The sequence below is a fragment of the Oryza sativa genome, chromosome 7 (genome assembly GCF_034140825.1).
Source record: "Oryza sativa Japonica Group chromosome 7, ASM3414082v1".
Taxonomy (NCBI): Eukaryota; Viridiplantae; Streptophyta; class Magnoliopsida; order Poales; family Poaceae; genus Oryza; species Oryza sativa.
In genome coordinates this window covers 22028984-22050879 of record NC_089041.1, presented here as the reverse complement: position 1 = coordinate 22050879, position 21896 = coordinate 22028984, and the positions used below count along the sequence as shown (strand labels likewise).

Genomic DNA, 21896 nt, shown 5'->3' with positions numbered 1-21896 from the left:
GCTCATTTTACGTATTTCCCAATTTCTCCAATCTTCTCCTCTCGAAGATTCCCTAAGTCAACTTCTTTCCAAGAACAAACTTGCTGCTGAGACTACACTGGAAAGAATTTTACGATAATTTACTTCAGACACTTGTGATATTAGCAATGTTTCAGCATTATACAATGTTTCCTCGACTTGTGTTAACGAACTTCTGTCGGAAATGTAGAATGTCTCTTTCCAAGGTTCCATGAGTAAACAGAAGTCACAAGAAATTGAAGACATGAAATCACTAGTAAACAAAAAGGCTATAGTTAAACTGAATAGGAGAAAGTTGCAAAGTAAGGCTGAAACAACCATCTCACAGAAATTGAAAATTATTATACATAACCCGTGTGTGCTTCCTCGGACAAAAACATCTTCAGAGGAAAGGAAGAAACAAGCTCTGTGACACTTTATTACATCGAGCAAGGAATAGCTGATTATTTATTATACATCGGTTTAGTAAATGAAATAACGACAGGATATACTGGACAAGAATTTTCGAGGTCTGTCTTTCTCAATCATGGTTTTCACCATTTATGACAAATGGCCTGGTGTTTCTCTGGCTCTAAAGCATAAATACAAAACTTCAAGAGTTTCTTGTCTGGGTCTTAGGTCTGCAGGAAGCTCGCGTACTTCGCACCAAGGAAAAGCCTCTGCACGCAGAGCAGGGCATTCTTCCTCACTTCGGCGTTCTCGTGGTTCATGAGCTTCATCACTCGGTCCTTCGCCTTCAGATCTGCCACCACAATGCGCCCAGAAGGGTGGTACTGAAGGAACTGTGAGAGGTCATAGCAGGCGACAGCAAGAGCAGTCGTGTCGGCCGATGTGTCGATGATTGTCATAAGCACACGTAGAATCTGCAAAAATTGAAAGTTGACGGTGTTATTTCAAAATATTTATGTTTGAGTCCACTACTTAAAAAAATTACAGATAAATTAGGGTTTTCATTTGTTTGAATTATTATAGGCAAAGCTTTGATCGGGTGCTAACTGTGACCAGTCAATAACCACATGATGCGTGGTAGTATATACTGGTATATAAATATATTAAATAGAAGTGTCTGGGTTTAACTACATCCTGTATATAATCGTGTGCTACTTGGTCAATTCTTACAAGAGAAAACGAAGATCATAAGATTAATTAACCGCATCAAACGGCCGTAGAATCTGCAGGTATGAACATATGCTATACAGGGGTATTAACGTGCTCATAAGTATTTTGGCATTCATTTTGAATTGTATGTGAATTGGCTCAAGGAATGACCTGGAACAAGGGCAAGCATAAAGAATCTCCAATAGTCTTACTGAAGTTCCATAAAATATTGATTGGAATATTTCCCATCCAATAAAGGACAAAGCATACCTGGAAATCATTTTCTTCAAAATTATTAATGTTCTCGCGCCAGAAACTTGGGTCTTTGTGCATTGGAGACCAGTCAAGATGGCCAAGAAGAACTTGTTGCTTGTACTTCTCAAATGAACTCAACTTCTTAAGGTTGTCTTTGAGTCCTATTTCTAGCTGATTCAGCGCATCTAATAAATCCTGGGTGCATAGGTTGTAAAAAGAAGGTTGTCAGTTCAAAAGAGATAAAGACAAGCTCAAATGTGAATAAATAAACATATTTGACAGTTCAAGTGTAGATACACCCCTTTTGCCCTTGTATGATTTTTAAATATTCTGAAAGTATACATACATGTAAATCATGTTAAAACACGTTCACAGCAAAAAAAACTATACATGTTTCTTAAGGCATAGAAAGTCGTAGAAATTCATGTGCTTAATAATATTGTGAGACATAGCAAAAACGGAACTGTTCTGGACTCCTAAAGGATTATTTATTATGCTGGAGTAAATAACTCACAAAGTTCACTACGCAGCATACAGTTTGAAGTAAAGTAGTAACGAAGACAACACTTTATTATGCTGGAGTGCTGGACTCCTAAAGGGTTATTTATTTCAGATGGGACAGTATAAGAAAGGATATGCTTGTCTTTTAACTCCCTTGAAATATTTTGCTTCAAACTATGCTTCAGATATAAAGATGGTATGAATTATATCCTGTCAATGCAAAAATTGAAATCAAAAGCCTTGGTAAGCTCCTCACCTCATCAGTCCATGCTTGAGCTTTCAAATTCTGTACTATGTGTGGCAGTCCAAGATCAATCATTTGGGCAGCAAACGCACCCTTTGCAAGCAAGTTACGGATAGACATGATAACGACCCTGACAACCTGCAATTATTTTAGGAAAAACATGAATGGTATTTCTGATACAAAGGAGATGTGACAACACGACAAAACAACAATACTTCAAACCTCACCTTCTCTTTTGTTGAACCTTTCACAACCTCTACAAGTCTTGGCATAACCCTTGTAGTGGACAAATAATCAACGGCTGCATCATAAAAGGATAAAAGCCAGATGCAGAGGCAAGTTTCGTAGAGAAGCTGCAAATGACACAATAAGGGTAAGCAGAAGGTTGAGCAAATTAGTTCACAAAGTAAATGAGAGAACAGTTATGTTTGATGTCCGTGTATGTGCACAATCTTGTTAAATATGGCATCTCATCAAAGGTGAATATCCCGTTTGTTAATTAGCTCGTTAGTTTTGAAAAGCTCCCTTTTAAAACAAAAAAAAGGAAATTGATATATGTATCCTATATCAAGGAAAAGAATATAGCAATTTGGGGAAAGAAAAGTTCAGCTTTGGTTATTATTACAGGACTCAACAAATACCTGGATCGACTGTTGTGTGGAAGCTGGAGAAATTAAAGGAATGAGCAGTTTTACACCATCCGCCTGAACAAATAAAGCTCTAACATACTGCTCTCTTAGCAAAGTGGCAAGACAATGCATAGCAGTAGGAACAGAACAGTTTGGGTGGGTAGGATTCCTCAGCTGCAAAACACAACATTCTCAAAGTTCAGAACCCTTGAACACTAGTTTTGTAACATAGTATATGAAAGGGTAGAATAAATTAGGCCATTCGCAGGTTATACCTGAGAACAGAGCCAATCAACCAAACCTCTTAACACATCTTGAGTAGATGTTAGCTTGCTCTTTGAATTTGAAGCCTCTCCATTTGGAACTATGCCATTCTGCATCTTGGGTCGTGCACTATAATCGCATAAAAATTAGACTCTCCAGAACAAGACAACAAACACGCAGATATGGACAGAACATACCTTATTATTTGGGTCAATATCTTACAACTTTTTTCTTGCACAAACCAGTTACCTTTCAAGAGCAATCTGAAAACGACAATTTTGTTAGCTAAATATGACAATCAGAGATCAAACCTAAACAACAAAAATGCAAAGATTGTAAACAGTTAGACTGGTTGATTCATCCCAGTTTAGATGGTGTAAAATCACGTGTTTAACCAACGTAATGGTTTAGTATCTATAGTATAGTTGCCAGGATTGGATGGTGAAATCTTGGATGGCATAAGTTCATGGATAAATGTGAGATAACTGAGATTAGGAGAAGAAATATCTGACATTCTCAAATTATACCATTGAGGATAACAGCACACAGGTAAAAATTTATCCAAGTAACTGATCTGGAACTATGCCAAATGTTGATAATGACATCACATTGTATGATCAACTGATCATCTCTTTGGTTTTTATAGCCGCCACAGAATGATCCTATCCTACTGTAAGGTAGACCAATTCAACAATTACAAGATGTATCCTTCCCATGACAATGCCTCTTCAAAATATACAAGAAATCTGTCACAGTCTATGTTGGTTTATTTCTATCTTTACAACACATTAGATTACAGGTAAGATGGTATTATGAAAAAACTCATAATAGAACATATACAATTCTAGAATACTTAACTTAGGAAAGGGTCGTAGATGTCTTCACCAGAGAGAGAGTTATCATAGAACAGTGCTGCTCGTTTAGGATTTACTGAAAACAAAGGCAATTATTTAACAGGTGTAACTCATCAGAAGAGTTTTGTTTAACCATATCGCAGATAACTAGTTTCCCACCTGCAAGCATCTCATCAATCAGGGCAAGCACATATTCAACAGTATCTTCCTTGGAGATGTTCCGCAAGATATTCAGGAACACTCGAACATAGGATGGCCCATCCTAAAAGAATTTCCAGTGGACATTATGTCAAGAGAACAGTTGCAAATGCAAATTACCATAGCCAAACAGAAGTGCACAAAACAGCAAAATCAGCACTAAGAAGTCAATATGAAATCTCTTAAGGAAAAGCGATCACATGATGGTGCTTAAACTCATTTACCCACAGAAATTGTTGAGGATGAGAACGACACTCACCTCATCAAGCAAAGGACCTCGTTGGCTTTCTGGTTTGTGGTCATAACGTCGCAAAAGCTGAAGGCATGTCCCGGAAATCAGCTTATTTGCCATGTATGATTCCCATGGAATATCCCTCTTGAGAACCTTGAAATGCAAAGACAGAGTCCAGATCAGCATAAAGCAAGTTTTTCCCCCATAAAATGTAATGCAAATGAAAATTTTTCTACGCTCAAGAAGTTCTCATGGAAAAAGGAGCCCTATCTATCAAGGAACATGACAAGTATTCGGGGGAATGTGACAAATTTATACTTTCGCATGAACTTGATAGACACAAATTAGATAGCATCTGCAGTTCAGTGCCTAACAGGCTAACACTAAAATCTACAAAGCCTATAATGCATAATATATACTTCCTCCATTTCATAATGTAAGTCATTCTAGCATTGCCCACATTCATATAGATGTTAATGAATCTAAACATATATGTGTGTCTAGATTCATTAACATCTATATAAATGTGGATAATGCTAGAAAGTCTTACATTATGAAACGGAGGGAGTATGACAGAACACATATCAGCAGGTTCACTGTTGCCTAGAGCCAGAATTTATCCGTGGTACAAGAAAAAAGGAGGATTTTGTCCACCAGAAAAGTAACAATATTACAGTACGGAAAAGTTTGCCATTCCCAATTTGATGTTTACAGTTCCCTTCAATAAAAGCAAATTTTACATGTTACTGTGGCACATACATAAGAACTGAATGCGTCCATAAACCATAGGCATATCTCTGTGGAAGCAGAACAAAATTCTGTGCAATCTCTAATGAAGGACAGAGTCACGTAAGATGTTAGAATCGACCCATACTATACTTTACAAGCTGGTATTTTAGCTAAAAATCCTTAACAGGACAATCGCAGATTCTATCAATGAAACAGACCGCTTTTTAGCTAAAGAAAAAGTTCACAACTATAGTTTAGTTCGGACATGACTTGATAAAGTAGTATTCGGACAAACCCATGATTACCAGTCTAACCCCCAACATAAAAGCATGCATTGAAGTGAGAGGAAAAAAAACTGGTCAGCTTCCAAATACCACTACACCATAATCTACTCCGTTAAAATTCTCCTGACACTCTACTCAGTTGAAAAACACCTTATATGAAAAATCTTCTCACTTCCTAACACAATCACAACGGCATCTACTTCCACTCGAAAACCACGCTGGTTAACACTGATCGATCGCAAAGGGTATCCCATCTATGAGCGTAAGCATACTTATAATCTACTACAATGTAGACAGGTACTAAATCATAAACACTTTGAACACATGGAAGCTCGCAAGCATCAACAATTCGACAGTAGAACAGGTTTATCAGCACACCAAAGCTAAATCCGCCCCGCGGGGGAGGAGGCAAATCCCAATCACTAACTAACCTGCTCGGTGGTCAGCTCCGCGTGATCCATCACCGGGTGTCCAAAGAGCCCACCTGCAAGAGCAGACGAAAAATCAAGCCACGGATCAGATCAAAACGCCCCCCGGTTTCCTCAGCCCACGGATCCGATCGAACCCCCGGAAAATCCCCAACCACAGCGATCGGGGTGACGCCGCGCCGCACCGCGCGCGCGCTCGCAAGCGAGCGACTCGAGAGGAGTGGTGGGATCGCGGGCGTTGGCTCACCTGGCGCGATGGGCGAGCGAGCGGAGGGAGGGATCGGGAGGTGCGCGGCGACGGGGAAGAGAGGAGAAGAGAAGAGAAGAAGAGAGAGAGGAGAAGATCTGAGAGAGACGGGGGGCAAAAAAATTAGAGATGAGAGAGAGAGAGAGAGACACGAGTGGCCGAGTCCTGATGGGTGTGGGTCCCACGCCACACGGCCACGTGGAGGAGTAGTGGCCTGCCACCTGTTTGCCCGAATCTCAAAGCGTCTCTTCCCCGATCGTTTTGTTCTTCGCCTCGTCGCCGCCGCCGCCGCCGGTTGCCGGAGAAGAAGCCTCTTCGGCTGTTGCGGCGGCGTACCTCCGGCGGGATATAATGGAGGAGGTCTCTGCTGTTTCCTGCGAGGTGTTGGTTTTTTCTTTCTCCCCTTCCGTTTTCGACTAGGATCTGGACTTGAGTTCGACATGGATCTTTGCGATTTTCAGTGCAGGAATTCGTCTTTGCTAGATCTTACAAAATCCAAGCATTAACGAAATTTTTTACCGGATTAATTCTAATACACATGTTTACTAAATCTCCAGTTCTCCAGGGGTGAGTGAGTTCAAGAGCCTAAACTGAAAGCAATAAATGAATCAAACAACCAAGTCGTCAAGAAGATGAAAAGAACAGAAACTTTCACATGTTGCGAGTTCATTGTGCCACTGTGCTCAATTTCAACACAAAATTTAGTCCTTTTTTCCCCCTTCTATGTCATCAGTCATTCAGTCAAACATGTACCACTGTATTCTCCCTACAAAGAGAACTGCTACTGGAATTATTTCTTCCAGAGAAACATATGTGCTCTCTTAACATGAGTCATGTGAGTTTATTGTAGTCAGGAGTGTCTCAGATGCTTGGAACCTCCACAATGCTGGAGAGAAGGCTCCTCAGCTCCACCATCACAACATCCTGCTCACCCTTCACCTGCAGATGGAGACAGGAGTGAGTGGCCAACTTATCAGAAGACTAAAACTCACAAGAATGGGTTAAAAAGTTCAGCGAAATCTACATGCAATGCAATCTTGTGTCGTAGCAGGAAAATTTTGGCCATATTTAGTTTACCTCGATGGTGAAGAAACTCTCTGCGTAGCCGTAGAAGGATATGGTGTTCAGGCTGAGCACTTGCACTTTGTAGCTGCAGAGTGCTTCCAGCACCTTGGTGAAGAGGCCTGCCCTCTTGGTCCAGAAGATCTTCAGGTTATACTTGCATGACCCAAGAGAGATCAATTCCACCTGACCCTGTGTAAATGTAGATTGTTGAGAGACTGAGGAATCAGATATCAGAGGTAAATTTTGTCACAGAAAAATAGATGAATCTGTATCCAATATTTTTTGTGTTCATGTTAAGTCATTTCTGAGATCAAGCTCTGTCTGAATGTAAGTTGAAAAATTCTCACAAAAGTCCATGGCTAGTCTAACTGTGGATCAATGAAGTTGGACATTAGTCTACTAAACCAAATAAGGATTAGATTTTTCACCCTTCTTCAGGTGTGTTTATTGTCTATTAAGCGAAAAAGGTTAAGGAGCTTCAAATATCTGCCAATTGTCTGCGAGACTGCGACTTCATGTAATCGAATTGTGAAACAATCTGGGCCTAAAGTTGTATGAAGTTGAGTGATCATATTTTCCAGATTGCAGCATTGGTTGTTCAGAATTAGTCCCAGGGACGCACAGTGGGGTTCTAAAGAGTACAGACCACTACTCTCTGAAGTGTGAACTTTGATGGAAAACATAGACTACTTGAGAACAGCGGCTGCTACCTGATAATGGGCGTTCTCAGTGGGGACGAAGGATTCAGAGCAGGACGCGCTGCATTGCTTCTCCCAAGCCTCACCGGGTGAGTCGCCGAGCTGGCGCTGCAGCTCAAGAACCTCGTTCTGGAGATTCTTGATGTGTTCGATCGCGTCCGACAAGGTGGCCTCCTTGCTCATCTGCAACAGCAGAGAAAACCAACCATCAGAACATGTCAGGAATGACAAACCGGAATCAAGAAATCCTTTCCCCGGTGAAGCAATCACGATTTCCAGAGAATCGAGAGAGGGTTAGGTAAGTATAAACAGGTTCATATCTGATTATGCGAAGTTTGTATGATCAGTGCAAGAATCAGCTGGTGGTGGTCAGTAAAAGTGGGGAGGAAGCTCAAGAATGCATTTGCCTTGGTGATCTTGGGCACGACCGCCCTGAGCGCGAAGATGTTGCCGTTGAGCCTCCCCCTCCTCCGCCGCTCGGCCTCCAGGTTCTTGGACTTGAACTCCTTCCCCATCGCCGCCGCCGCCGCCTGCTGCTGCTGCTGCTCCTCCTCCCCGTCGTCGCCGTCCTCCTCTCCCCCACCACCTCCACCGAAATTCAGGACCGAGTCGATGAAGTCATCCTCCACCTTCACCTCCTCCCCGCCGCCGCCGCCGCCGCCCCTCGCCCTCGCGCGCCGCGGCATTGCTGCACCACCACCACCACCTTCTTCTTGCCTCCCACCGAACGACAGGTTCAGCGCAGCGCAGCCTCAAGTCTCAAACTCTCTCAACCACACTCGATGGCACTTGCTTCCTTCCTGTTCCTTCCCGGGGTTGCGGTTGCGGGTGGCTTATAAGGATGGAGGAGGAGGAGGAATCTCATGGAGAAAGCAATGCAAGGAAGGGGCTGAACGCAAGGGGAGAGGAGAGGAGGCGAGATGCTCTGCTTGGGTGGGTTTGTTTCCCTTCCCGGGGGTGGGGAGTTGGTTGGTTGTGGATGCCCCGCCCGCCCCGGTTTGTTGGTTGCACTGCGCCGCGTCGTGCCGCCGTTTGACGGAGAGGAGAAGATTATTGTTAGTTTTTTTTTCACCAACACGTAAAAGTATTATATACGTTAATATATTAAAACAAAGTAGAGTACTAGAGTTATACAATGCAACGATCAGAGGCTATTGCAGAGAGATTAACAACACGCTAAAAAGGACCAAAAAAAAGAAACTACTGCTACGGAAAAAAAAGAGAAAAAAAAAGATTATCATAAGTTTAATTTAACTTGCATAATATATCCCTACGTTATAATGCGCTAGGCCCATATAAGTAAGAATGGACTATAAATACGATTTAAATGATGAACATTTAATTTGGTGCTTATGTGCGCTACACGTGTAATCGTGTTACACACGGGAAGGAGGACGATTACACTTTTTAGTTGACATGAACAAGACATTTGCTCAACTAAAGCTATATAGGTTGTGTTTAGTTTGTGTGCCAAATTTTTTTTGAAATATACGGACACATATTTGAAGTATTAAACATAGAATAATAACAAAACAAATTATAGATTCCGCCTATAAACCGCGAGACGAATTTATTAAGCCTAATTAATCCATCATTAACAAATGTTTACTGTAGCATCACATTGTCAAATCATGGCGTAATTAGGCTCAAATGATTCGTCTCGTGATTTACATGCAAACAGTGCAATTTGCTTTTTTTCGTCCACATTTAGTGCTCCATGTATTTATCCAAACATTTGATGTGACGGAAAAGTTTAAAGTTTAAAGAAAAAAAATTGAATTAAACACAGCCATAAGCCTACAACCACTGTTACTCGAAATCTGAGTATAACAGAATTAAACAAAGATTTTTCTAATAATAAATAAAAACCTAGCATTTGCTTCGACTAAAGCTATATAACCATAAAAAAAAGATGAGACACCAATACTAACCAAAGAAAATAAATAACTTAACTCAAGTCTATTACTAAGTCTCCATCAGAAATATTCGGTGAAAATCTACGTGCAGTGTGTATTGTGATTGTGCAATTGTGAAAATAAACTGTGCAATTGTGATTCCTTCATGCAGTGTGTATGGCCTCATTAATATTAATAGCTCTGCTTTAAACAGTATTTGAGTTTAATTTTACTATATAAAAATTATATGAAATTTAAATTTACTCATAGCACGCCACACCAGTCTCTATAAACTTTGAAAAGAAAAACTTTGTGTATATAGTTTCATTAAAAAAAAACTACTACCTCTCGAAACCCGCACATGTTTCAACTAATAGTAAAGGAAGGAAATTATATCGATATGACCGGTGTGGTATGGAGCTTCCATCTTCCGGCTATATGCATGTGCCTTGCAAACTGTTTTTATTCAATTTAGTGAGAGGATTTACGTATAGTAAGATATTCGGTTTTCTTTATAATGGTTGGTTTTGTTTAGAAATCTATGTTTTAAGGGTGGACGTTTTTTATAAGGGAAAATATGTTTTTACATGTCTGTGGAGAAGAACGATTCTCTTTTTAGGCTACGTTCGGGAGGAGGGGTTGGGAACCCTTCCTCCCCGGCACGCAAAACGAAGTACGTATTATTGCATGATTAATTAAGTATTAACTAATTTTTTTAAAAAAATAGATTAATATGATTTTTTTAAACAACTTTCTTATAGATTTTTTTTTAAAAAAAACACACCGTTTAGCAGTTTTAAAAGCGTGTGCACGAAAAACGAAAGAAGTGAGTTGGGAAACTAAGGTTGTGTTCGGAGGTGGGAGTTGGGAACCCATCTCCCATACACGGAAAACAGAGCGGTCCATTAGCGCGTGATTAATTAAGTATTAGCTATTTTTTTAAAAAAAAATGGATTAATATGATTTTTTAAGCAACTTTCATATAGAAACTTTTTGCAAAAAACACACCGTTTAATAGTTTGAAAAGCGTGCGTGCGGAATACGAGAGAGAGGGGTTGGGAACCCCCTCATCCGAACGCAGCCTTAGGGAAGAACACAGCCTTAGGTAGTAAAGATAGAGATATGCTAGAGAGAGAAAGTGAAAAAACAGAGGAAGAAAGCTATTTTCCTTATCTTCTATCAATACTCCTATTGTTAGTTATTGGAGGGAGATCATGAAGAATAACTGAAGATATCAATCATGTACTGCGAGATCTCAAACTCTTCTCTTTCCTGGCCGGTACAGGTTGATTGGAATTCTCTCTCTTTGTGGATGGGTGGCTGAAGGTAGTTGGGTCAGAGTACTTTGTACATACAGTCAGGATCATGGGAATTCTCAAAAACGGTGAAAAGATATTCATATCGTTGGAGGCCCATGAGGCCATGACTGGAGCAAAGAGCACAGTACCATGTAAGTGTAACCGCGCAAATGATGCAACGAGATCTGATATCTCTGAAACAACTTTTGGTACCTCACAGTATTGTAATCTGAGCCATCCATTCAGTTTGATCTAACGGTCGACAGTCGTACTGCAAGAAAATGACTGCTTGCTTGTTGAAATTTGATGTACTGTCGTCAGTATTATTCTCTCAAAAGAAGTTGATCGACAGCTGCGGTCGATTCTCCTACTACCGTTCCCGTTCTTGTGCAGATCATTTTACGTGTTCGATTCCTCAACTAGTGTTCTTTGTTTTTTCCTCCTCATCTTCACTGAATCACGAGCCTCATCTGCGCTCGGCGCCGGAGGGGAAGGCGTTGGATCGAGGATTTGTCGTCGGTTGGCGGTGGCTAGGAGATTACTACGCATGAGGCTACTCCCTCCCTCCGTCCCACGAAAAACAATCTAAAATTATACATTAAGAAATTTGACATTATGCCATTGTCATCGAATGCTACTTTTCGAATGAGTTTCGATAAAATGTCACTCTTAACCTATAGCTACACACTACAATATTATCTGGGACCAAATTACCCCCACTCATCTTCTTTCTCATAGCAGCAGCTGTCCGGCAACGACGAGCTCATCCTCACGGCCTACCACGACGGCGGTGGTGGGCTCTTTGTCCCCGCATCACACGTATGCTCACCATGGGAGTCGGCTCCAACCTCCTGTCGTGGGTGCCCGTGCGGTCACTGCCCATCCCCAAGCAAGTTGTGTCGTTCGACGTCGTGCCGCACGGTTTCCACCTCGTCGGCGGCGTATCCAGCCACATCCATGCTATCATGCTCCCGTGATGTCGAGCGACATCGCATGCTCCTTCCGCGCCCACAAGCAAGTGAGGCGGCTGGTGGCACACCGCGTCGTGGTTTGAGAGCATGAGAAACAACAGCACGAAGGGATGAGTAGACGGCGGCGACAGCCTCCTCCGGCTTTCATGTCGCCGCCGCGTTCTTGATCCTTGGCATGATGGCTAGCCTCCTCCAACTCCAACGTGATGGTCGACATGCCTCAACTCCGAGGCTAGCGGCAACGGCCTCCTCTAGCTCCTTTATTTCTCTCCCTGGCAGCTCCTTTGCATCTGCCAATGAAGGAGGAAGGTAAGAAGCCGGGGTGGTCGGTGGCTCACCGGTGGCAATTATAGAGGGAGAGATGACGCCGGAGTTGGGGAGAGAAGATGGGGAAAGGAGGAGGCTAAGGGTAATTTGGTCCCATATAGTATTCTAGCATGTAACAACAGTTAAAGTGGCATTTTGTCGAAACGAAACTGCATGGTGGCATTTGGGTGAAACCCACTTGTGACAATAGCGTAATGTCAAATTTCTAGTCTAGATTCGTAATACTAGGATTCGGTTTTTTATGAGATGGAAGAAGTCGAAGATAGCAACGTCGGCGTGTGAGTAAATTGCGGCGTGGATAGCGCTTGTGTTGCATGCCCTCTTGCCGTTGTTCTGCTTAGGTTTTGTGACAGTCGACTCATGATGTTAGAAAAAAAAAAGAAATTCTAAGACTGCTTTCGTCGGTAGGGGATGGAAGCTAATCTCTTCGATATGTAAAACATCGCAAATTAGCACATGATAATTAGTATTAGTTAATAGGATTTAAAAGCAACTTTCGTATAATCTCTACTACTTAAAAAATTCGTAGTGGTGGTTTTGATTTCTGACATAGCAGACGCATCTTACAGACACACGTAATCTCATCCATCCGATTGCCATATCCAACGGCGTCAATCTCCTCCCCATCACGCGCTCGCTCCTCTCTTGAATCGACCTCCTCCCCACGCCCACTCCTCCTCCCACGCCGCGTCCTTCGCCCTCCTCCATGGGTGACGCTCGCCCCGCCGCCGCATCGCCTCCTCACCAGCCACGCCCGCCGGCCTCCTCCGCGATCGCCGCCGCCCTCTCCAACGCGCCTCCACCTCGCATCGGATCGATCATCCACCTTCGCCCTCCTCCCTGCGTCGCCTCCTCGCCTCGCCGCCGCATCGCCTCCTCAGCAGCCCCGTGCCCCGCGCCGCCCTCGACCGCCGACGCTGCGACCCGCGCCGTCTCCTCGCTGCCGTCGCCGCGCCCCGAGTCCCGCGTCCCGCGCCGCCCTCGACCGCCAACGCGGGAGCAGGAGGTCACGCCGCGTCAACACCGCCGAGGAGCCGCTTCCTCGCCGCCGTCGCGACGACCCACGCCGCCCTCGACTGCCGCCACCTCCGCCGGTCACGATCGCCGTCATCTGAAGGTATGTATCCCCTCCTGTCCCACCACTTCTGTCAGCCGCCGCTGCCGCAATAGCCGCACGCCACACCATCCCCGACCTGCAAACCGGCCATTGCCGCCCGCACGCCACACCACGCTGCTGCGAATCCCCGGTTGCTAGGTCTAGGTTACCATCTCCGTCGCCGCTGCCCAATCCCCAACCAGCCATCGCAGCCTGCACAACTCACAACATAGCCGCCGAATCCCCGCTGCTAGGTCACCGTCGCCGCTGCCCGATCCCCAACTGACCATTGCTGCCTCATCCCTAGCCTAGGTCACCGGGACTACTGCTCCCCCGTCCCCAGTTCAAAGCCCCCAACTAGGTTCTGTATATTGTTGATCACGAGATGTAAATGCCACTTTTCAATCCCAGGAAACCTAGATCCAGGAGGAATCAAGCGGGAGTTCAGGGACATGCACTTGGCATCTGCTGAATTTTTTTTGGCATTGATACGGTGAGTCTGTCTTTCTCTAAACATTAGAAAAAATGGAGAAAGAAATGGTTTATGTATGCCTTTCATGCTTTTACCATGTTTCGATTTCAGTCTTGATGTTCTGCCCCTGTCCGTTTGTTTGCTCCTGACTCCTGCTCAGAGATTGATAAAGGGTTCTTCCATTTGCATATTTCAGAGTAATTTTGAAAACTGAATTGAAATGGTGTGATTTTGTGTGAGATAGCAAACAACTCTTCTGATTGGCACATTGTAATTTAAGTGCACAGTTGTTATAAGTAAGTCGATAGTGTATTTTCATTCAATGTTCTGCAGTTTACTAGCAAATCAAACTCAGATTTTTCTGCTGAGCTGATTGCTGGGGAGATATTTTCTGTCAAATGGCATCCCATTAGATGAATTTGTGTACTATGTTCAGCAGGATTTGGCAGGAGACTAATGTGCATGCATGTTTAAACCACTGGGAATTATCATGTGATGGCATAAAGTATTTTTCTTCTGCCTGTTTAAACCACTGGGAAAGAATTATAATGCTTTTCACAAGTATTACTATTTCTAGTAGTCATAACCTTGCTATTTTGTGCTGAGCTATTCATTTAGCATTTGCGCTAAGTGTCTAATTTTATGTGTGTCTAGGCCGCCGACACCTCCGCTGGTCACGACCGCCACGGAGGTCGATCTGTCGCCTCTGCCTCCGCCTCCGTCCTCGACGCCACCGTCTCCCTCTATAGGTACAGCCGTACAGGTCCCCTCTTGCATCACCCCAACCTCCCCCTTCTCTCTCTACCCAACCCTAATTACTCGGCTGCTTCATTGATCTGCTCTGCGCCGCCAGAACAACCACGACTGCGCCGTCGGGTGACCGACGCTCGCCGTTGGCTACTTCGCCGATCTCCTCCATTTCGCCAGGAGACCGATGCTTGCTGCTTTTGCCTCTTGGCTCACTCTCCCCAATCCGCGCCGCTAGATCACCATCGCCCGGAGTCGCCTGGGTCTGCGTCGCCCACCAAGCTGATCTCCTCAGCGCCGTCCCAATATCTTCCTCGTCCGCCTCCTTCTCCGCCGCCACCAATCTCTGCCGCCGGAATAGCATCAGCATGAAACGCCTCGTCCCTTGCCTTGCTGATCTCCTCAGCGCTGCCAGAACAATGTCGCCCCGCCTCGATCTGATTCACCGAAAGGTACAAGATCATTCCCTTTTTTTTATCCACCATCAGTACTATGCTTCATCTCTCCCCTATCAGCCGCCGTTGATTTGATCAGACGAGATTCAACCAAAAGAAAATAACCAAAAACAACATTTTGGTAATGCATTCTGTGTTAGTGGTATGTTATGTGGTAGTATCACTGAAGAATTCATTTAGTTAGATAATAGGAGTAATAACTAAAGTATTCATGTCTATGAACAACGCATAACTGCCTGCACGTGTCTAAACATCTCCAAAGGACAATAGTATCTGGTTAATCAGGATTATTCTGGATGGTTTTTCTCTTACTGTAGAACCGACATGTATATTCTCATATAATTTTCTAACTGATGATAGAACTGACAGGCTAATAATTGTTTTAGTATGGTCACATTATGAACTAATAATTGTTCTGACTTCTGAACTGATAATTAATCAACTATACAGCTTCATAAACACCATTTGTGATGTCTCCTGCGATGTCTGTTTCAGCCTTTCAGGCTGATGATTCTTGATCATTTGGCAGGATGTGAAGTTGTCTTCCACACGTCTAAAAGAATGAACCTTAGTGGTCATGTATAATCCTGGACACTGTTTTTAGTTAATCTAAACTCTTGATACATGTACAGGGTTCAGATGCTTTTCTAGCTTCTCAATGAAATTATAACACCAGGTATGATCATCTATTTCCCTTGGTTTTGAATTAAATGAAAACCAGATAGGTATCAACCTTTGCATAGTAAACTCTATTTTCTAATTGTCATCTGCCATAATTCACTCCTATATTATGCACACATCGAATATCGAATAGTACTGACTATATTTTTTGGAACATAGTAATCGTTTAGCAGTTAAGAAATGGTTATTGATAGTCCACATTCTGTAGAACTGGACGGGGGATGGGGCTCCTTTTGGCATTATTAGTCAGAGGATGTTCTGCTCTGCATTTTCCTTTTCACTGTACTGAACTTATACCATCTGTTGCAATTCCTTCGCATAGTGACAATTTCAATGGCTTTTTTTTGCCATGAAATTTCAAAGGCCTTTACAAGGATAATATGACCTGACCTTCTATTAACATTGCATTTGGGACTGCTGCTTGTTGACCACTTTACTGTACTGGGCAATCTGATATCAATATGGAATTTAAATTTGATAAGGCAAAATTCATTCTCTTCGGAGATCAATATGGAGAGTCAAGAATCAAGATAGCTACATCATATTTTTGATAATTCATACTATTTCAATTGGATATGAAATTTACTTCTTGTGGATTTCTTTTATTCATAAAATATGCTAATTTTGTTTTTGCAGTTTGAGTAACCTTTATTTTGGTGACTACAGGTAAAAAAAAATCACTTACATGGGCTCATCAACATGTTAAATCTTTTCACGATCAACATTAGCTTTATCATCTTAGCTAGCCAAGCCCTGAAGGTACAGAGTAATCACTATCCCCTAACTCTGATGAAAATGCCATGTTCTTCACTCTCCATCTTTATCCCCTGCAAATCAGCAATGGCTGGCCCTTCTATTCATTTTTGTATCTAAGTTTAGAAATTACTCCAGGGTAAATCCATATGTTGAATTTCTTTACTGGGAGAGCTAATTAGTTGATGCGGGAAATATTTTTCCCTCCTGGACTCACTTCTGAACTCTCTGCAGGCAATGTACGTATTATTTAGGGATGATGGAACTCTAAAGTTACCATTCTTGTTACTTGTACTACTTGACAGTCAACTGACCATTTGGAATATGATACTGTAATTTATATATGTATATACATAAATATTGTGTTTATTTTGTTTCCATACAAGATATTGGAAATTTCCCTACAAGACATTGGAAAAGATTGAGGGAGCTAAATTGCAAAGAGCTGATTTGTGCTAGTAGTTATTTCAGTGCAGTAGGTCTTGGCTTGCTTAGTACATGCCACATTTTATGAGGAACATGATCTTTTCAGGCTCTACCGGAGTTCAACCGATAACAACGCAAAAAGAAAGAAAACATAATAATTATATATTACTTGCTTTTGCTAAGGCGTTATAGAATCGAGTGTTTATCAACGATAAATCATAAAATTTCTTAAAAAGTTATTTTTCCCGTTGCAATGAACGGGCACGTGACTAGTTTTTTTTTAAAAAACACATTGTTTATCATTGGGAAGCGTACGCTTGAAAACAAACCTAATGTTTTACAGTAAATATAGCACAATATGACAATATTTCCTCCGTTAAAAAAACAAACATAAAACTAGATGCAACCCATCCTACACCAATAAATGTAGACAGATTTGAATCCACGATTGCACTGCACAGTAGCCCAAACCGGCCGGAATTCAGCCCATTCTTCCGTCGCAAGAACAGGGTTGGACTCAACCACCTCGTGGGCTCGTCGTCGTCTCCACGGCGCCACCACTAAACCCAACCAACCCCAAAACGGAGACGGCGGCGAGGAGGAGGGTTTTGCACCCTTGCCCCCCCGCCATGGCCGCGGCCTCTCGGGCTCCCCTCGCTCGCCGCTCCCTCCTCCTCCTCCGCTACAAGGCCCTCCCTCTCTCCTCCCCCTCCTCCTCCTCCTCGTCGACCCACAGCCTCCTCCCGAGGCCCCCCGCGTTGTGGCCGCCTCCGCCTCCGCCGCCGCCCCACGGATGCGAGCGGCGGCGCGCGTTCCACGACGGGCGGCCGCGGGGCCCGCTGTGGCGGAGCAAGAAGCTGATCGGGAAGGAGGCCCTGTTCGCGATCCAGGGGCTGAAGCGGTTCAAGGGGGACGAGGAGAGGCTCGGGGAGTTCGTGAGGCGGTACGTGGCGCGGCTGCTCAAGGCCGACAAGCTCGCCGTGCTCGGGGAGCTGGAGCGCCAGGAGGAGGTCGATCTTGCCGTCAAGGTCAGGCTCCCCCCCCTTTTTTTTTTCTGCTCCCCTCTCGTTGCGGTTGATTGCGTTTAGCCGATATGCCCCAATTTGTCTGCGTGGGGGGGATGGATTATGTTGCGTGAAGCGAGTCGGGTGTGCAATTTTGGCTTGCAAAAAATGGAATCACGTTGGTGCTCATGGAAACTGGGCTGTATGTTTGATATTTGCTTGAGATTGATAGAGATATTAGGTTATTGATGAATGGATTGGAGATGGCATAGGAGGTAAGTTCCAACATTAGTAGTTTGTTGAGGTGATTTTTTTTTGGGGCTACTGTGCGGAGGCACAGAATGTTTGGTGAAGGTTTTAAGATTTTTGTTTGGCTGCTTGAGAAGGGTGAATTTATGATTTCTGTGACTCAATTTGTGAAGCACAAGGGCGCAGTAGATTTGCTCCATAAGGCGGATCATCACTATATTAGTAGCATTTCGCTATATGGAAAAATGGAAAATCAAGATAGATATATGGAGGGCCAATAGGCAGGGGTATTTTGTCATTGCAATAAAAACTCTAACACAGCTAACTGAGCTTCTTAGATGTGTACGTAATGACTATGGGCAATGGCATTTAGTGGATGTTTTTGGAAATGGCATACAGAGTATACACGCGATCTCACCTTTGATTGTTGAACGAGAACAAGCTCTGTAGCAACGGATTGATTTTCCGAGAAAGAAATTGCCATAACACCTGAAAATGATTATGCACCTCTAATAATACTAAATGTGGCTATGAAACTCATCTTGGCTTCATTCAGATCAAGATTGAGAAATGATTTTTGGTTATTTTAGCAACAGGTTGGTTTTCCTAGAAAGAAATGTTAGAAACCTCCTTCACCAAATTCAACAGAAACAACTTATAATGCGACTCACAAAGTATTTGAGTGGAACAAGGTGGAAGAAAGGTAGGGATACAAGTCTCTAGAAGGATCTAGGAACTCCTAGAACCAGGAAGAGGAAGAATGGAGGGTAAGGAAGTAGATAGACAAGGAGCCAAGCCCGCACCGCCAGCACCACTGTCACCGCCGTTCTCGGTTTCTGCTGTTTGTTGGTTGCCTCCTGGAATGAGCAGCTGCCATTGCTTTTGTTCTCTTCCTTGGGCCAGCTTGAGTGAATTGTTGTACTGGCCCATTGGCAGCCCACCTGGTCCTAACAAGAAATTGCCATAACACCTGAAAATGATTATGAACCTGTAATAATACTAAATGTGGCTACTGAACTCATCTTGGCTTTACAGATCAAGATTAGGAAATGATTTTTTTTAATGTTTGCTTATATTCGACTGGCCTGATTGCCTTGCAGATGTTTAGGATAATACAAAAAGAGGACTGGTACAAGCCAGATGTTTTCATGTACAAGGACTTGATTGTTGCTCTAGCCAAGTGTAAGAAGATGGATGAAGCAATGGTAATCTGGGGGAACATGACAGATGAGAACCTTTTCCCTGACGCACAGACATATGCTGAAGTCATAAGAGGATTCTTGAGATACGGTTCCCCATCAGACGCAATGAACATTTATGAGGAAATGAAAAAGTCACCTGATCCTCCGGAAGAATTACCTTTCAGGGTATTATTGAAGGGTCTTTTACCGCACCCACTTTTAAGGAACAGAGTGAAGCAAGATTTTGAAGAATTGTTTCCGGAAAGGCATATCTATGATCCCCCAGAAGAAATATTTGGTCTGCGCTGAGGTTGAGGATTCAACGACTTCATGCACCTTCTGCGTTTGGACTTCATTCGGATTACCTGCATCTCCAGAAGTTCTCCAGAATTTGATGTTTGGAGTGGAAATCTGTCAGGTGAAAGATTAAGTTATCGATGATCATGCTTAAGAGAGGTAGACAGAAACAAACAGACCATTCCATTAGCTGTACTGTAATATCTATGGTTACGGAAATTTTGTTGTTCAGGCAATCTCTTAAAATATCAGGCCTTTTATTCACAAATGCCACTTTGTGTATCTGTAATCCAGGATATTTTGAAAAGTAGCATAAAAAAAACTCTTTCATTGGGTCCTTGCTTCTCTTTTTCTGAGGGAAATATGTATGATTAGGTTGTTAGAATAGGACACTGGCCACATTCATGCTATTCCTTCCCTAACCACTTGAGCAACCTGATCTTCATGACCATGAGCATATATCTTCTGTGTCATGTAAGTTGTAACCTCCCATTACGTGCTTGCACAACACTGATCTAATTGGTTTTGATATGATAAGCAGCTTCTTCAGAAATCGAGAACAGGGATCAGAGCCACTAATGTAAAAATAAATGGAGGCAACTTGGTATATATTAGTAAGTTTGACAATGTTACATATGGTTTCATCTGGCTCTTCAAACCTTGAGTTGAGAATATTCCATTCATCTATGGCGTCAAACGTTTGATTTGTAGTACAACTTATATTTGAATTATCAAACATGGATCCATCTCCAGCTTATGTACGGCCGTACTCTCTACATGCTCCGTTAACAACGGTCCAGAACTGTGATATTCATTTCAAGCTAAGCCGATTACTGCTTAAACCATGAAACGCCAATGCACTAATGCTGACTAGTTTTACTGATTTGCAACCAGCGGTCAGCAGTGGAAGCTAGGAAAGTAACATACTAACATTTTCACCTGATATATCGAACCAGTTAGCTTGAACTAATGTTTGAGTTCCCTATTTTTCTTTAAGAAGGGACTAAAAGCTCTTATCACTCCAGTATGAGGAGATGGATATCCAAGTCAATCTAAGATTTGGACTCAGACAGAAATGGAGCAAGGAACGTTTGGACTCGGGCCTTACAGTTGACAATGGAACTTCACCTGAATAATAACTCCAAGTTGAGCACATGAATTAACAGCAACCACATGTTAAAAGTACAGTACAAGTACATCCATCTGAATCAGATGTAGTACTAGATATGAGCAGAATGCATTTAAGCTCATTGTCAACAGCTCAACACATCCCCCTGTAAAACATTTCATGGAAAAAAAAAAGGCCTGCTTGTGTCTGGAGTCTGAGTCAGCATCACCAAGGAATCTCTTGGAGCAGGAACAGAAAAAACAGTCATTAGTATTACTCTTAAAAACAATCAGCTAGAGGCAACAACAATGATAACGAGAAGATAGAATGGTCCTGACAAGATCTGCTCCTAATAATGATCTTAACAGAAAACCAATCACTCACTCGGCTATCTACTCCAAATACGCCAAAAATTTTCATGTCCTATGATTGAATCATTGATCCTGAAAACGAAGGACAACTCATGTTCACTGTTCCAGTTGTTCAGAGAGCAACCGGCACATTTGGTGTGCGATATGATAGAATTTTGGACAGTGTATCTGAAGATCTCTGCATTTCTGGTTGCACGAGGGGGTTGGTTGCCATGAATTGGTCGGTTTCAGAGAGCGTGCCGGCGTGCGTGCACCGTCGAGGGAAGCTTCATCTTGTCTCCAATGATTCTTGGTATGATTGACCCTGTGTTCGTGTTAGCCGACCTTGCTGATTACAGCTGACTCTAGAATTTGCTGATTTGGCCTTCATTGCTTCCAGTCATGGAGGGGGGAAACTCCTTAGATTCTTGCTTGAATCTAAGAAATGGAACAGCTGGATTGCCAAAGTGTGTATCACATGCATGGTTCAGAATTCAGACTTTAGAGTTGAGATTGTTTTTTCGCCTTGAAGTTTTCAGTTTTTATCTTGTTCCATGAAAACATGTTATACATCTAGTATTAATTTCCAAATGTTTTGCTGCCCTTTTTCGCGTATGCAGTACACTTGTTCTATGCAGGAATTGGGTGAAAAAAGGTTATCTTGCTGCAATTGTTCGGGATGAGTGATTCTACAGGTGTCAAAATTTATGCTAAAAATTATGGTATATCTCGGTATCTCCTTAAGTACTGTAAATAAGAAGTCTCGTTCACGATATGTAAACCTCTTTTTTTTTTTGGCGAAACACAGTACAGAACTACAGATGTAGGTCAGTAGGTGCACA

General features: G+C 42.8%; 3 protein-coding genes and 1 long non-coding RNA gene across 16 annotated transcripts; 2 read left to right on the top strand and 2 right to left on the bottom strand.

Moving 5' to 3' along the window:
* Positions 1-281: 281 nt before the first annotated feature.
* Positions 282-6090, bottom strand: LOC9272111 (probable V-type proton ATPase subunit H). 2 transcript variants are annotated; one of them, NM_001404929.1, is made up of 12 exons: positions 5982-6089; positions 5738-5790; positions 4321-4446; positions 4023-4125; positions 3867-3939; positions 3207-3272; positions 3021-3138; positions 2758-2919; positions 2344-2469; positions 2129-2254; positions 1387-1566; positions 282-881 (listed from the first exon to the last, which is right to left on the bottom strand). In NM_001404929.1, exons 2-12 carry the CDS (start codon positions 5765-5767, stop codon positions 633-635), a joined length of 1359 nt encoding a protein of 452 aa, NP_001391858.1. In that variant the 5' UTR covers positions 5768-5790; positions 5982-6089; the 3' UTR covers positions 282-632. The 2 variants fall into 2 exon arrangements, with proteins under 2 accessions (NP_001391858.1, XP_066168123.1); XM_066312026.1 differs by having other exon boundaries at positions 341-881; positions 3207-3274; positions 3869-3939; positions 5982-6090.
* A 51-nt stretch (positions 6091-6141) lies between these two features.
* Positions 6142-7189, top strand: LOC112939648 (uncharacterized). Its single transcript, XR_003243459.2, has 2 exons — positions 6142-6362; positions 6539-7189. It is a non-coding gene; the product is annotated as an uncharacterized lncRNA (long non-coding RNA).
* LOC9269572 (transcription factor UDT1-like) lies at positions 6653-8718 on the bottom strand. Its single transcript, NM_001404924.1, has 4 exons — positions 8152-8718; positions 7757-7927; positions 7059-7235; positions 6653-6920 (listed from the first exon to the last, which is right to left on the bottom strand). Exons 1-4 carry the CDS (start codon positions 8428-8430, stop codon positions 6843-6845), a joined length of 705 nt encoding a protein of 234 aa, NP_001391853.1. The 5' UTR covers positions 8431-8718; the 3' UTR covers positions 6653-6842.
* Positions 8719-12909: 4191 nt separating this feature from the next.
* On the top strand, positions 12910-19933 carry LOC4343537 (protein THYLAKOID ASSEMBLY 8-like, chloroplastic). Of its 12 annotated transcripts, XM_066312480.1 has the most exons (8): positions 12910-13352; positions 13743-13824; positions 14458-14552; positions 14657-15002; positions 15638-15681; positions 16353-16445; positions 16674-17893; positions 19219-19933. In XM_066312480.1, the coding sequence occupies exons 7-8, from the start codon at positions 17495-17497 to the stop codon at positions 19606-19608; spliced, it is 789 nt and encodes a 262-aa protein (XP_066168577.1). In that variant the 5' UTR covers positions 12910-13352; positions 13743-13824; positions 14458-14552; positions 14657-15002; positions 15638-15681; positions 16353-16445; positions 16674-17494; the 3' UTR covers positions 19609-19933. The 12 variants fall into 12 exon arrangements, with proteins under 12 accessions (XP_066168577.1, XP_066168578.1, XP_066168579.1 ...); XM_066312481.1 differs by lacking the exon at positions 15638-15681; XM_066312482.1 differs by lacking the exon at positions 16353-16445.
* Positions 19934-21896: the final 1963 nt, after the last annotated feature.

Excerpts from the sequence above, each read along its gene's own strand:
- LOC9272111 (XM_066312026.1), bottom strand. The coding sequence starts at position 5,767 with ATGGATCACGCGGAGCTGACCACCGAGCAG. Across the intron at positions 3,940-4,022 it reads GATTGATGAGATGCTTGCAG|TAAATCCTAAACGAGCAGCA; the intron begins GTGGGAAACTAG and ends CTTTGTTTTCAG. Across the intron at positions 3,139-3,206 it reads ATATTGACCCAAATAATAAG|TGCACGACCCAAGATGCAGA; the intron begins GTATGTTCTGTC and ends ATGCGATTATAG.
- LOC9269572 (NM_001404924.1), bottom strand. The coding sequence starts at position 8,430 with ATGCCGCGGCGCGCGAGGGCGAGGGGCGGCGGCGGCGGCGGCGGGGAG. Across the intron at positions 7,928-8,151 it reads TCGTGCCCAAGATCACCAAG|ATGAGCAAGGAGGCCACCTT; the intron begins GCAAATGCATTC and ends CTGCTGTTGCAG. Across the intron at positions 6,921-7,058 it reads AGAGTTTCTTCACCATCGAG|GTGAAGGGTGAGCAGGATGT; the intron begins GTAAACTAAATA and ends CTCCATCTGCAG.
- LOC4343537 (XM_066312481.1), top strand. The coding sequence starts at position 17,495 with ATGGCCGCGGCCTCTCGGGCTCCCCTCGCTCGCCGCTCCCTCCTCCTC. Across the intron at positions 17,894-19,218 it reads AGGTCGATCTTGCCGTCAAG|ATGTTTAGGATAATACAAAA; the intron begins GTCAGGCTCCCC and ends ATTGCCTTGCAG.